This window comes from Protopterus annectens, chromosome 5.part0 (assembly GCF_019279795.1).
Source record: "Protopterus annectens isolate FY-2018-M chromosome 5.part0, PAN1.0, whole genome shotgun sequence".
NCBI lineage: Eukaryota > Metazoa > Chordata > Ceratodontiformes > Protopteridae > Protopterus > Protopterus annectens.
The window spans coordinates 1,347,734,882-1,347,747,629 of NC_056735.1; the positions used below are offsets into that span (position 1 = coordinate 1,347,734,882).

The following is a 12,748-nucleotide window of genomic DNA, read 5'->3' on the forward strand; positions in this document are numbered from 1 at the left end:
CAATCCATGCCATACTTAAATTCTTCCCCTTTTTAGAGTTCTCCACTATGACTTTATCTAACAGCAAATGATGCTTTGTTCCAAATGACCTTCTTTTATTGCCATAATTGAGTTTTCTTCTAAATGACTTTAGACTCTGTCGGCATCAATTCCAGTGTATAGTTTATACATTATTGGAAGGCAAGTTAATGGGCTATAATTTTTATGGTAGCTTGCAGGTTGTTTTTCCTGTTGTTAGCCAGGTTGGTGTCTGTTCGGGGTGTGCATATAAATAGCTCTTACTCATCTAAATTTTCATGCAAAGATATTAATACTTTTAACCAGAAGTTAGGTACTGCATCTGGGCCTGGGGTTTTCCAGTTTGAGGCTTTTCTTAACTTTGTTTCAATCTCTCTGGTTGTTACTTCACCCCATTTCATATCCTGTACCTTTAAACTTCTTATTCTTTCTTTTACTTCTTCTAGCCATTTAGCATCTTTGTTATGTTCCACAGGCTCTTCATAGATACTTCTCCAAAATGTATCTATTTCTTCTTTTTTGGTGGTCTTTCGATTCCTTTTACAATGTTTCCCAGTTCTCTAAAAAACGTTTTGAGTCATCAATACATTGCTTACTTTGTACTTTTCCTTTATATTTATCTGCATATCTTCTAAGTTTTTCTGCCTGTGCTGAGAGTTTTAGCTTATTTGCGACAGTGCATGATAGATCCTGAAATGTTCTAATACTGTGGATTGTATTTATTACATATATCTTTCTAAGTATTTTTGTTGATCTGTTTCCTCTTCTATACTCTTCTAACAGTGACACTTCTTGCCTTAGTTGCTTTATATTTTATTCTGTTCGATACTTCCATGATGATATTCAATTTCTCCCCTTCCTCTCCCTCACTACCCTGTGTTCTTGTGGTAGAACTTTATCAGTTATTAATTTAGCTGCACAGTATTATATCCTGTTTACTTCTGTTATATCACATGTATCTCTATGGAGAGTCCTAATTATTGTGCATTTGTTTTATCAAACTTCTGACTTTTTGTGGTTTATTGACCTTCTGCAGTCTATTTCTTTCATTGATCTTAACATGTCTATCTCTATTAAGTCAAGCAGCTTAGCTTGTTTTCCTCTAAACTGAGGGAACATTTTTTTGTTTTCCATTTCCTGCGGGCATTCTATAGAAAGTTCTATTGCATCTTCCAGTGGCACATTCACTTCAATTTCATCCTGTGCCATCCGTTGCTTTATCATGTGAGAACTCACTGGCCTATCAGTCCTCAACATTAACTGTGTCAGTGTTTTCACAATTTCCTGTTCCTTCCCTTGTCGTTCAGCTTCAAGTGAATGTTTATACTCATTTCCTATGGAAGGCTCCAAAATATCTTCATATGGCACCTGACCAATTGCTTTTCATTCCACTGGTTTCCCCTTAATTTGGAATTCCAGTGCTCTAACCTTTGAGGTGCTTTCTGAATTTGATTTTCTACAGTGAATCCTTCACTTTGGAGGTACTCCATAACCTCAGTTTATATTTCTTTAACTCCTCCATTACTGAACTCTCCCAATCTTCCTGTTTCTCCTTACTTTGGGGGCTTGTTCCATCATGCTGTGATATAACCTGTGTTAGATCGTCTACATCAAATCCTTCACTTCGCAAGCATTCCGTAACTTCAACTTCTATTTTATTTTAACTTCTGCTTTATTAATGTGCTTTTCTACATTCCCTCTTTGTGATATTATTTTTTATTGTGAAATTGTCCAAGTCTGGATGCCTTTGCCTGTATTTCCCTTCAGATGTCTTTGGGGTTGCCTTCTTTATATTGATTAATTTGGCTTTCGCCTTTGCATAAATATTGCACCATATCAAATCTCTCTTTCTTTCTCAAGTCCATATTTCTTTTTTATACTTTTCAAAAATATCTAGGTTTTGTTGTTTATATTTTCGCACTTCCTCAGATGCTTCTTTTACCAAACAGATCAAAGTTTCTTGGTCTATATATTGTTCTTTAAAAATCTGTTCTATTAATGACCACAATTTTTTATTTTATTTTACCTTGTGTCTAGAAATTCTGGGCTTTTTGCATAATAATAACAATACATAATTTCTTTCTTATCCTCAATAGTCACTCTCTGTCTTTATGGCTCTTGCATAATAGTAACAATACATAATTTCTTTTTTATCCTCAACAGTCCACTCTATCAACTTTATGGCTCTTGTTTGGCCTATCAGTTTTTGTGATTTTTGTAGACTGCTACTTCCTTCTACAACAGGGGGGGGGGCATCCTGTTTTTTGTGATTTTTGTGGACTGCTACTTCCTTCAACGGACGGCCATCCTTCTGACTCTCGCCTTTATGGTATAGCAAATGAACTGATAAGGCTTACATTCAAGAAATACATTTGGTGGAAAACTCTCAGCAGATAGACCTTTGATTCCTGTTTCTTGCTCCCAGAGAAGAAAAACGGGTCAGCTGGGTGCAGGAAGTGTTAGCCACTGGCAAATCCTGCAGAACCAAAAAAGAAACATATCTGTATGACATTTATCATCTTCATTTGTGGACTAATGCAGAATGCAAGAGAGGTAAAAGTGGTCAGTTTGTTCTTGAAAAGACCAAACAGTACTTTGGGAGAAAATTAACTGTATAGTGTATTGCGAAATAACAGTCTCTCACTGCAAAAATGAAGTACCAATAAAGATTAATAAAAAAAAAAAGTTAGTAAAAAGAGTGACACATCATTTGTCCACTTAGTGCTCACACTCTGGTTTACTTGATGAACTTACAGTAGCAAAGGTTATATAGTCAGTGACTTTGGAAAGAATTAACTATACCTCAGAAGCAATAGCTTAAGACAGCAAGGAATTATTACAGGCTAGTATAAACATGGCATGTGCTAGATGGACAGCAGTTTTGCAGGGCTGGTAAAATACCCAAAGAACAGGATTAGCAGATAAGTAGAACTGACAAGCATACATGCAAGGGATCTTGTGATGGTTAAACATCTTAAACAAAAATCTATAAAAATGAAACAGAGGCAGTGTAACCTAAAAAGAAAGCCAACAAAGATGATATATACTATATATCACAAAACATAAGCGACATATTTTTTTTGCCATGGGTCAAGTCCTCCCTGCACACCCTACATTTGAGACTTCACTCCCAAACTCTCTTCAAACTCTCTTCATTAAATACACTAACTCTAACTTTTAAATACACTAACTCTACTTTTGTATAACTTTGAGGAAGAGAGAAACACCAAGCAAAAATGAAAACAAGAGCAACAACACAAACTATGATCTCACTGTAAACCAAAGCAACAGAAATACAGTCACGGACAGGTGACTTCAGGGGAATGGGACTGCATAGATAATACTTGACTACTTAGTTATCAGCCACAATTAAGACAACCACAATGAATAGCCATCAGGTGTCAGAAACATAAGTGGATATTCCTACACCTAGATAAAGGGAGCTGTTGCAATCAGAATCCATTACTGTGGTTTAATATGAAGAACTGAAGTTTATGGAATAATCCATAGTCTAATGGGTGTCCAAGAGACACAATTAAAACAAATGGAGTTATCTATTGCAGCCTCAAGGGAAAAGTACAGTTTTGTACCTACCATAAATGTAGATGTCCGATAGGAATGCATCTGCAGTCCTTACAAATGGGTTGTCCTGTCGTCAGGCAGCCCTTCGGTCGGCCGGATTCCAAAGTCTGGGTCTGGCCTCGGCTGGTGTCGCACTTCACCCGACGTCATAGCTGCAGTTCTTCGGGTATAAAGGCATCAGCCGATGCCATTTTCCTCAGTGTTTCTTGCCCCAGATGCCAGGTGCCCTCTTGGAAGGCTAAATTTGGATAAATGCCAATGATTCCAAATAGTAGAGAGCAAACACAAAAAATAAGCATGTATGTACATATATACAAACAAATACACCATAATAGATTCCCCAGCTAGCTATAAGATGGGCAAATACCCTAGGAGCACCACAGAAGGGAAGGCGGGTGGGTAATCCTGACTGCAGATGCATTCCTATCGGACATCTACATTTATGGTAGGTACAAAACTGTACTATGTCCTTCAAGGATGCATCTGCAGTCCTTACAAATGGGTAGAATACCATAGCCAAACTGGGGAGGTGGAAAAATAAAGTTATGGTGTAGTTAGGATCCCTTGCAAAACAGCAGTGGCAAAACCTGCTCGGGATCTAGAGTATAAAGGTAAATTATAAGGCTTGGCAAATGTATGCACGGAGCTCCAAGTAGCAGCCTCTAAAATGTCCTTGGTAGCCACTCCTCGTAAGAAGGCTGTGGTAGTGGCTGTAGCCCTTGTAGAGTGAGGCCTGATGTTCTCTGGAGTTTTCTTTCCATGGTAGGAGTAACAAAATCTAATGCAATTTCCTATCCACTTGGAGATTGTCTGTTTTGAAATTGCTTTTCCTTCCCTTCCTGTTGCATATGCTACCAGTAGCTGGTCAGTTTTTCTATTGCCCTTGGTCCTGTCCAGGTAGTAGCGTAATTGTCTATGTACATCCAAGGTATGCAGCAGTCTTTCTCCCCTGTTATGTGGGTTGGGGAAGAATGCAGGTAGGTGGATAGCCTGATTTAAAGAAACTCTGGAGACCACCTTAGGCATAAAGGAAGGATTTGTTCTCATGGACACTCTATCTTGATGGAAGATCAGGAAGGGTTGTACTGCCATTAATGCCTGAAGTTCAGATACCCTTCTTGCTGAAGTGATTGCCAGCAGGAAAGCAGTCTTCCATGATAAGTATTGCAATTCTGCTGTTGCTGCTGGTTCGAAAGGAGGAAGTGTCAATTTTTCTAGCACAAAGTTCAAGTCCCATGCTGGTAATGGTGGCTTCCTAGGAGGCTTTACATTTTAATTCCTCTCAGAAACTGTCTGAGCAGAGGATGTGAGAAGACAGGAGGATCCAAGTCGTATTCTGCTGAAATAGCTGATGCATGAATCTTGATGGAGGAATAGGACAGGCCTGTGTGGAAGAGCTCTGCCAAGTATTCCAGGATGTTGGCTATGTTTACCAGTGACACATCTTCTCCTTTGCAGTACTCCAAATGAGATATCTTTTCCATTTTGCTGAATAATTTTTTTCTTGTTGAGGGTCTGCGAGCCTCAAGGATAATGTCTTTAACCCTTTGGGATAAATTTGGGTTAATTGGTCTTATGCAATGTTCCAGGCAGTCAGCTGCAGAGTTTTCAGGTTTGGATGCAGATTGTTGTAGTTGTTCTGTGTTAACAGCAAGGGAACCAGGGTAGTGGCCATATTTGTTCCCGAGACATGCTCCTCAGTAATGGGTACCAATGTTGCCTTGGCCAGTCTGGAGCTATCAGAATGATCCTTGGACGGTCTTCTTTGATCTTCAATAGCACCTTGTGCATCAAAGGAAGTGGTGGGAATGCATATGCTGTCAGGTTTTTCCAACTGAAGGATAGGAGTCCACCTTCCAAGCAAGTGGGTGGTACGTCCTTGTGCAGAATTTCTTTAGTTGGTGATTGCGTGGGGATGCAAATAAGTCTATTTCTGGGAGCCCCCATTTTCTTGTAATGGTTTTGAAGATGTCCGGATGCAGCATCCATTCGTGAGCATCCGTGGTAGTCCTGCTTAAAATGTCTGCTAGAATGTTTTCTTTTCCTGGTACAAAAATTGCTTTTAACTGAATGTTGTAGCTCAGGGCCACATTCCAGAGGTCCAGTGCCATCCGGCAAAGAGGATACGAATGTGTGCCTCCCTGTTTGTTGATGTACCACATAACTGTGGTGTTGTCTGTCCTTATCATCAATAGACCTTGTTGGAGGAATGGTCTGAATGTTTGAATTGCCAGTTTTACTGCCAGCATTTCCTTTAGATTTATGTGTAGGTGCAGCTGGTCTTGAGTCCATAAGCCTTGTATGCACTTGTCCAGCATGTGTGCCCCCCAACCGAGGTCTGAGGCGTCTGTCGTGATGGTTTGGTTTGGTTGAGTACTGTGGAAGGGCAATCCTGTGTTTGATTGACAAGCTTGAGCCCACCATAGGAATTCTTGCTTCAGGCATGGAATAATTGGAATCTGGGTTTCTAAGCTGTGCTTGTGTTGAGACCATAAATTCCTTAGGTACCACTGTAGTTTTCTCATATGCAGTCTGGCATGAGGAACCAATATTATGCAGGATGCCATGAAGCCCAAGGCTTGCAGTACTTTTCTTGCTGTCAGATGGTTCTGCTTTGTTAAAGCCAAGAAGTAGAGAGGTAGCTGCTCCTGTTTTTCTACTGTTAGGAATGCCATTTGCTTTGATGTGTCCAACTCTGCACCCAAAAAGGTTGTTCTCTGGGATGGTATCAGTCTTGCCGTTGTTAGATTGACTGTGTATCCCAGGGCTTGTAGCAGGTAAATGACCCTTTGTAAGTCTTCTGCTAGCTTGTTTTTGTTGTCCGCTTGTATCAGGCAGTCGTCCAGGTAGGGGTAGATTTGGATTCCCTGAAGCCTGCAATGAGCAATTACTGATGCCAGGCATTTCGTCAACACTCTGGGCGCAGTAGATAAGCCAAAGGGCAATGCTGAGAATTGATAATGCTCTGATCCTGCAAGAAATCTGAGGTATCTTCTGCAGTTTGGTCGTATGGGGACGTGCAGGTATGCCTCCTTGAGATCTAGAGTCACCAGCCAAGACTCCTTGCCCAGCATGGGAAGAAGCTGCTGTAGGGTCAGCATTTTGAATTTTGGAACAATGAGGAATGTGTTTAAAGCGGGCAGGTCGAGAATAGGTCTCCATTTGCTCTTTTTTCTTGGTACCAGGAAGAGTCTGGAGTAAAATCCCTTTCCTTGCTCCATAGATGGTACCTTTTCTACAGCTCTCATCCTTAATATACAATATATTATATATACATATAATACATGTAATATATATTATATATTACAATATAATATACCTCTTATATACAATCTCTATTACACAAACTTAAACCCACTACCCCCTCAGCAGACAAGCTTCCTGCTGAATTCCTGCAAGTAGCAGCTAAAGCTATTGCCTATCCTGTCTCTATTCTAATAAACAGATCCATAAAAGAAAGTACTTTCCCAGCAATTTGGAAAATATCACACATCATACCCTTACACAAAGGAGGCAAATCTACTGACCTTTCTAACTTTCGCCCTATCGCACTGTTATCTCCTCTAGCAAAAATTATGGAAAAATGTATACATAAACAACTACTAAACCATCTCCTCCTTAACAACCTACTAGCTGACACCCAACATGGATTTAGGCCTTCACATAGTACTACCCACTGCACTCTCTTCTCACCAATACTATCAACTATAACCGTAATAACAACAAACTAACCTCTTCTCTATTCCTAGACCTGTCAAAAGCCTTCGATATGGTAAACCATACACTTCTTCTCCACATACTGAAATCCCTTGCCTTGGATGACTCTTCTTTAACCTGGTTTTCATCATATCTAGAAGATCGACATCAAGCAGTACTCTGGAAAAATTCTCTATCTACTCTATTACCTATCTCATTAGGAGTACCACAGGGATCTATACTAGGCCCACTTTTATTCTCCATCTTTATTAATGATCTCCAATCATCTATCCAAAACACTACCTGCATACAATATGCAGATGATTCCACTTTAATCTGTACAGCCTCCTCTCAACCAGAACTCCAATCCCTTACACAAGCAACCTTTTCAACCGTTGAACAATGGTTCTCTAAAAGATGTCTTCTCCTTAACCCCAAGAAAACAAAACTATTACTTTTTTCACCTACACACAAATCTACCCAACTACATTTTACTATCACTGCAAGTGATAACTCTCACATTACTCCCGACTTCACTACAAAACTGCTTGGTGTTACTATTGATAATAATCTTAGCTTTGACCACCACATTAATAACACAATAAAAGCAGTTAATAAAAAGATTGGTTCACTATACAGAATAAAACCCTTCCTTACACCCAAGGCACGGACTACCTTAGCACAATCACATCTTATCTCTACCCTTCTGTATGCATCCTCGATCTACACTAATCTATCTAAAGGTAACATTAGGAAACTGTCTACATCCTACCACAACATAGCTCGATTTGCCACTGCATCTCAATATAGAACTCACCACTGCATAAACTTAAAACTTCTACACTGGCTGGAACTTCCTAACAAGATTATCTATCAACAACTCTTAATAGCACATAAAATTTTATATCAACCCTCAAAAACACCTGCTCTTAGCAACCTCTTGACTCCCTATAATAATTTAAAACAACTACGCTCCTCCCAAAAGCTACAAGTTAACATGACCAGAATTTCAAACTCTGCAGGGAACTGCCTTTTCTCCAACTCAGTTGGCAAAATATGGAATAACCTTCCCTTACATATCTCCTCTCTAGCCACTTTTCCTTTCTTTAAAAAGCAACTTCTTTCACATCTGAATAACTTCTGGCTCTGCTCTTGTACCAATCCAGACTAACCTACTTTCATCTTTTAACTATATTTGCATTTTATTTAACACTCCAATCTCTCTCTCCAATCATAAATAACATTATGATTCTACTGTTACTACTGATAAAAAAAAAAAAAAATTATTATTATTTTTATTTTCATGTTTTAATTACATAATTTGTATTACATAGGTAGTATTATCTATTTGTTATTAGAATAGCATCACCTGACCTGAACTAATTTCCTTGTATTATTGCTCTTTGCCTATATCATAAGTGTTTTTTTTTACATGTATTTCTATAAACATGCTTTAATCTGTGGAGCTTTTCTCCCCGGGCCTCCACTGAAAATGGACAATGATCCAGTTGGACTAGCCCGGTCAACAAATGTAAAATAAAATAAAATAAAATAAAATAAAATAATAATTGGGATATTTGTTTTAGAGCTTCTGTCTTTTGATTTGGAGGTAGGTTTGGCATTCCTCTCTTCCCTGGTAGAGTATGGAAGTGAAACCTGTAGCCTTGGTCTATTGTCTGTAAAATCCACTTGTCTCTTGTGATGTAATGCCAGTTTGTTGAAAATAAGGCTAGCTTCCCGCCTAAGGGTGCTTGGAGTTGTTCCCTGGTAGGCGGTGCCAGAGCCAAGTCACTGTGATTGACCTGTAGTTGTGGTGGTGGCTGTGTCTGTGGCTGTGCCTCGCTGGTTGTTGTCCTGCCACTGGCGTCCTCTGTAGGCACCCCTGGATTGGCTTCTGCCTCTTGAACGCCTATTCCTGCCTCTCTGAGTTCTGGAGGAGTCTGGAAAGGACCAATTCTTGGAGGGCCAATTCCTGCTAAACCTCGGAGGTTGGACCTGTAAGAAATCTTTCACTGTTTGGACAGATTTTGCCTTCTCTTCCATCTTCTTCAGCACTTGCTGTGCAGGAGAGCCAAACAAATTGATCTTATCCATAGGAGCATCTAATAGTTTTGATTTGACATGGTCAGGTAAGGCCTGTTCTTTTAACCATGCATGCCTTCTGATGACTGTGCCAGTCATGGCTGATCTAAAGGAAGCCTCCAGTGCATCATAGCCGCATTTTAAGGAATGGTTACTGACTTGTTGAATGTTATGTACCATTTCCTGCACATATTTTTTGTCTACTGTTTCATCCGAGGACACTTTTTTGGTTAACTGGTCTAGCAAAAATTCTTGATACTGCATCATGTGAAATTGACAGTTCAAGGCCCTAGCTGAAAGAGTAGCAGAAGTGTAAACTTTTTTACCCCATCTCTAAGGATCTGGATTCCCTTTCAGAGGGGAGGGGGTTTTTGGCAGAGGTAGCTGCTACAGCCTTAGGTCCTTGGGAGATAGTCTCTGGATCTGCAAAGGGAGCCTTATACAAGTGGTAATGTGTGTCCGGGACCCTGTAGTATCTATCGGGCTTAACAGGGGCCGGAGGCAGAGAATCAGGAGCAGTACAAGCATCATTAAATGCATCATCTACAACAGGAAGAACTGGAGGTGTGGCTAAAGGCCTATGTTGTGGCAAATGCAGAAAGGTTCTAAGCCTTTTTCTGGAATCTGAAAAATCCTGGCCCTGCCACTGAAATTGTTCCCTCATAGCATGCAAGGTTTCCCCAAAAGAAAATTCCTTAGGCGGAGAGGCAGAAGGGATGGACTCTTCAGCATCAGAGTCTTCATAAGGGGAGTACGGAGCCTCTGGAGGGTCTGTATCATTTGAATCATCAGAGGAATCATCTGTAGACACTGGCTCAGGGGGCTCTGCTCTAGGCCTCTTCTCTGGAGGCGGTTGAGAGGCCCTGTCTGGTTGAGGTTGGGATCCTCGGATTAAAGAAATGAGATCCTCTGCTAAACTAAGCATTTGTGAACTAGAGCTAGGCCTGTGAGAGGGGCTTAGCAGGCACAGATTTAGTAGCTTTAGCTGCTTTAGCCCTGGCAAAGGCCTTAATGGACATGGCTGCAGGTGGCCTAGCAGCTCCACGTGCAGGGGTTGAAATATCCAAGGGAATAGTGTCTGATAATTCCTGAGAAACTGCAACAGCAGGTGGGATTTCAGAAGCCGATTCCACGAGGTTGGAAGAGGCCTCGGTAGAAGGAAAGTTTTCGGCTGAAGGAAGAACCGCTTGCTCGGTTTCAGCCGAAACCGAGACACTCGCGGTTGGCTTAACCGCGGTTTCGGCCAAAACCGCGGACCGCGAGTGTCGGTCCTTTTCCTTGCGTTTTTTAGATATTTGTGAAGTCGGAGGATCCGACGGCATAATATAAGCAAAATCGGAGCCGAAAAACTCCTCAGCAAATTCCGACCGACGTCTAAGCGTCCGCCGGTTAAAAGAAGCACAGGCTGGACAAGCTGCGACGTCGTGGTCTGGGCCTAGACAAGGTAAGCAGTAAGAGTGGAAATCTTTATGAGGTATTTGCTTCCCACAAGTTAAACAGTTATTTACTTTTTCTGACATCGGCTGAGGCAAGAAAGAGTCCCCAACGGGGTACTTAGCTTTTTAGAAGTCTTCGTAGTAGTTTTCTCTGGTTCTGACCGACCGGCACTTGCGAACAGCTTCTGCTTCGGGCGCCACGCGGCAAGAAAGACTGGGGAAAATGGCGTCGGCTGATGCCTTTGTACCCGAAGAACTGCAGCTATGACGTCGGGTGAAGTGCGACACCAGCCGAGGCCAGACCCAGACTTTGGAATCCGGCCGACCGAAGGGCTGCCTGATGACAGGACAACCCATTTGTAAGGACTGCAGATGCATCCTTGAAGGACATCTGGACAAGTACAACAGCTGAATTCAGTTCTCATAAATACAAAAATCTCTAGCCATAGGGGAATGATGCAGACAACAAATGAAGAACCAAGCGTCATCTATGAATTATCCTAATGTATGCATTCCCTTACTAATCTTGTCCAAAGGTTTAGAAGATTAAAAGTCTAAGCAAAAGAAATTGTAAAAGTAATCCTCTCTTTCAAGTCCCACTTCACATTTCAAACTTTTAGTTATCTAACAGACACCAGACTGAATAGTGCTGCAATTGCCAACTGAGTAGGCACCAGTAAAACGATAATCCTTCAGTAGGCTTTGTGTAGCCCAATATGGTAAAATAACTTGGGTTAGGGTTGAAAAAACAAACTAAAGGAGATCAAAACCCAGCTAAATTATGTAAAAGAGAATAATCAAGGATAACTACAGTAGAGAGAGAAAAATATTGGCTACATTTTTTTTCAAGAGGCAAGAACCAAGTCTTTACTGAAAAGAATGTGCAGCTAACATGCTCTAATATACATGATGATGTCAGAAGGTGATATCACTGATGTCTGAAAGCTAAAAAAAAAACCGCATAACTAAAAATCATCTAGTGGTGCTACCGTCTGTTGAATGTGTTATGAAAGATACTCTTAAAACGAGCAAAGTTTCACTCTAGTTTACTTGGGGTTTTGATATTGCAAGGGCATTTTAAAAGGAAAAATAAAAAAAATATCCTACCAGAAACTGAAGGTGACCTGGGAAAATGGAGAGACTCCCTTTTATCAGGACTGTGATGGGGGCTGCTTGGTGGCTGATCATAAAGTGGTAATGGAGGAAGACAAACCTTCAGCTTTGGTGATGATACCTAACGAAAAAAAAGAAGAAATTTTGAATACTCAATTCCAGTTACTCAGCAACAAGTTAGTCATCAGGCACTTAGTACAATGTGAAAGAAATCAGTACCATTGTTAACAAATACGGGTTAAATAAATGATATACTTACAGTGGAAAACAGCTAAAATAATAATCTCCTTTCAGGAGTTATCTATCAGATCACAGCACAGTAATACTGTTTTCTTCTAAATACTGGAAATGTTTACTTGCATATACTCATTTCACAGGAAGTTATCCAGATAGTTGCTCAGGATATTATACTAGAAAATATTACACCATGTCAGAAACAACCATGAATAAGCAAGGGCAAGGAGACATCTTATAATCTAGTTTACAATAAATATTTTTATACATCTTTTTTTTTTTCAATTGGTTAAATATATTACACATTTGTAACATCAGAACCAAAATAAGTTATATATTAGTCCCTAAAATGCTTTCAATCATTCTAACTTTCCAGACAAAAAAAACCTTCTAGAATTTTAAGCGGATGCTGAAAACAGTGACAGTTTATTGCTTTTACAACTAAAATCTCAACACAAATTTATTTTACAACTGAACTCCAAATATGTTACTCAGAAAGTTGCACTTGAAATAGTTAAACAGTTTCAAAGGGTTAACCTACAGGCCTGTATTATCATTACATATATGACCCACTGTGAAATAAATCA

The 12,748-nt window shown here is 40.1% G+C and overlaps 1 protein-coding gene across 1 annotated transcript in view; it reads right to left on the reverse strand.

Moving 5' to 3' along the window:
- The window catches only part of FCHSD2 (FCH and double SH3 domains 2), a 3,469,714-nt gene that overhangs the window by 84,391 nt on the left and 3,372,575 nt on the right, over window positions 1-12,748 (reverse strand). Inside the window, exon 19 of the mRNA XM_044071145.1 lies at window positions 11,922-12,048. Coding sequence (XP_043927080.1) covers window positions 11,922-12,048 — 127 coding nt within the window. The remainder of the gene's footprint in view (window positions 1-11,921; window positions 12,049-12,748) is intronic.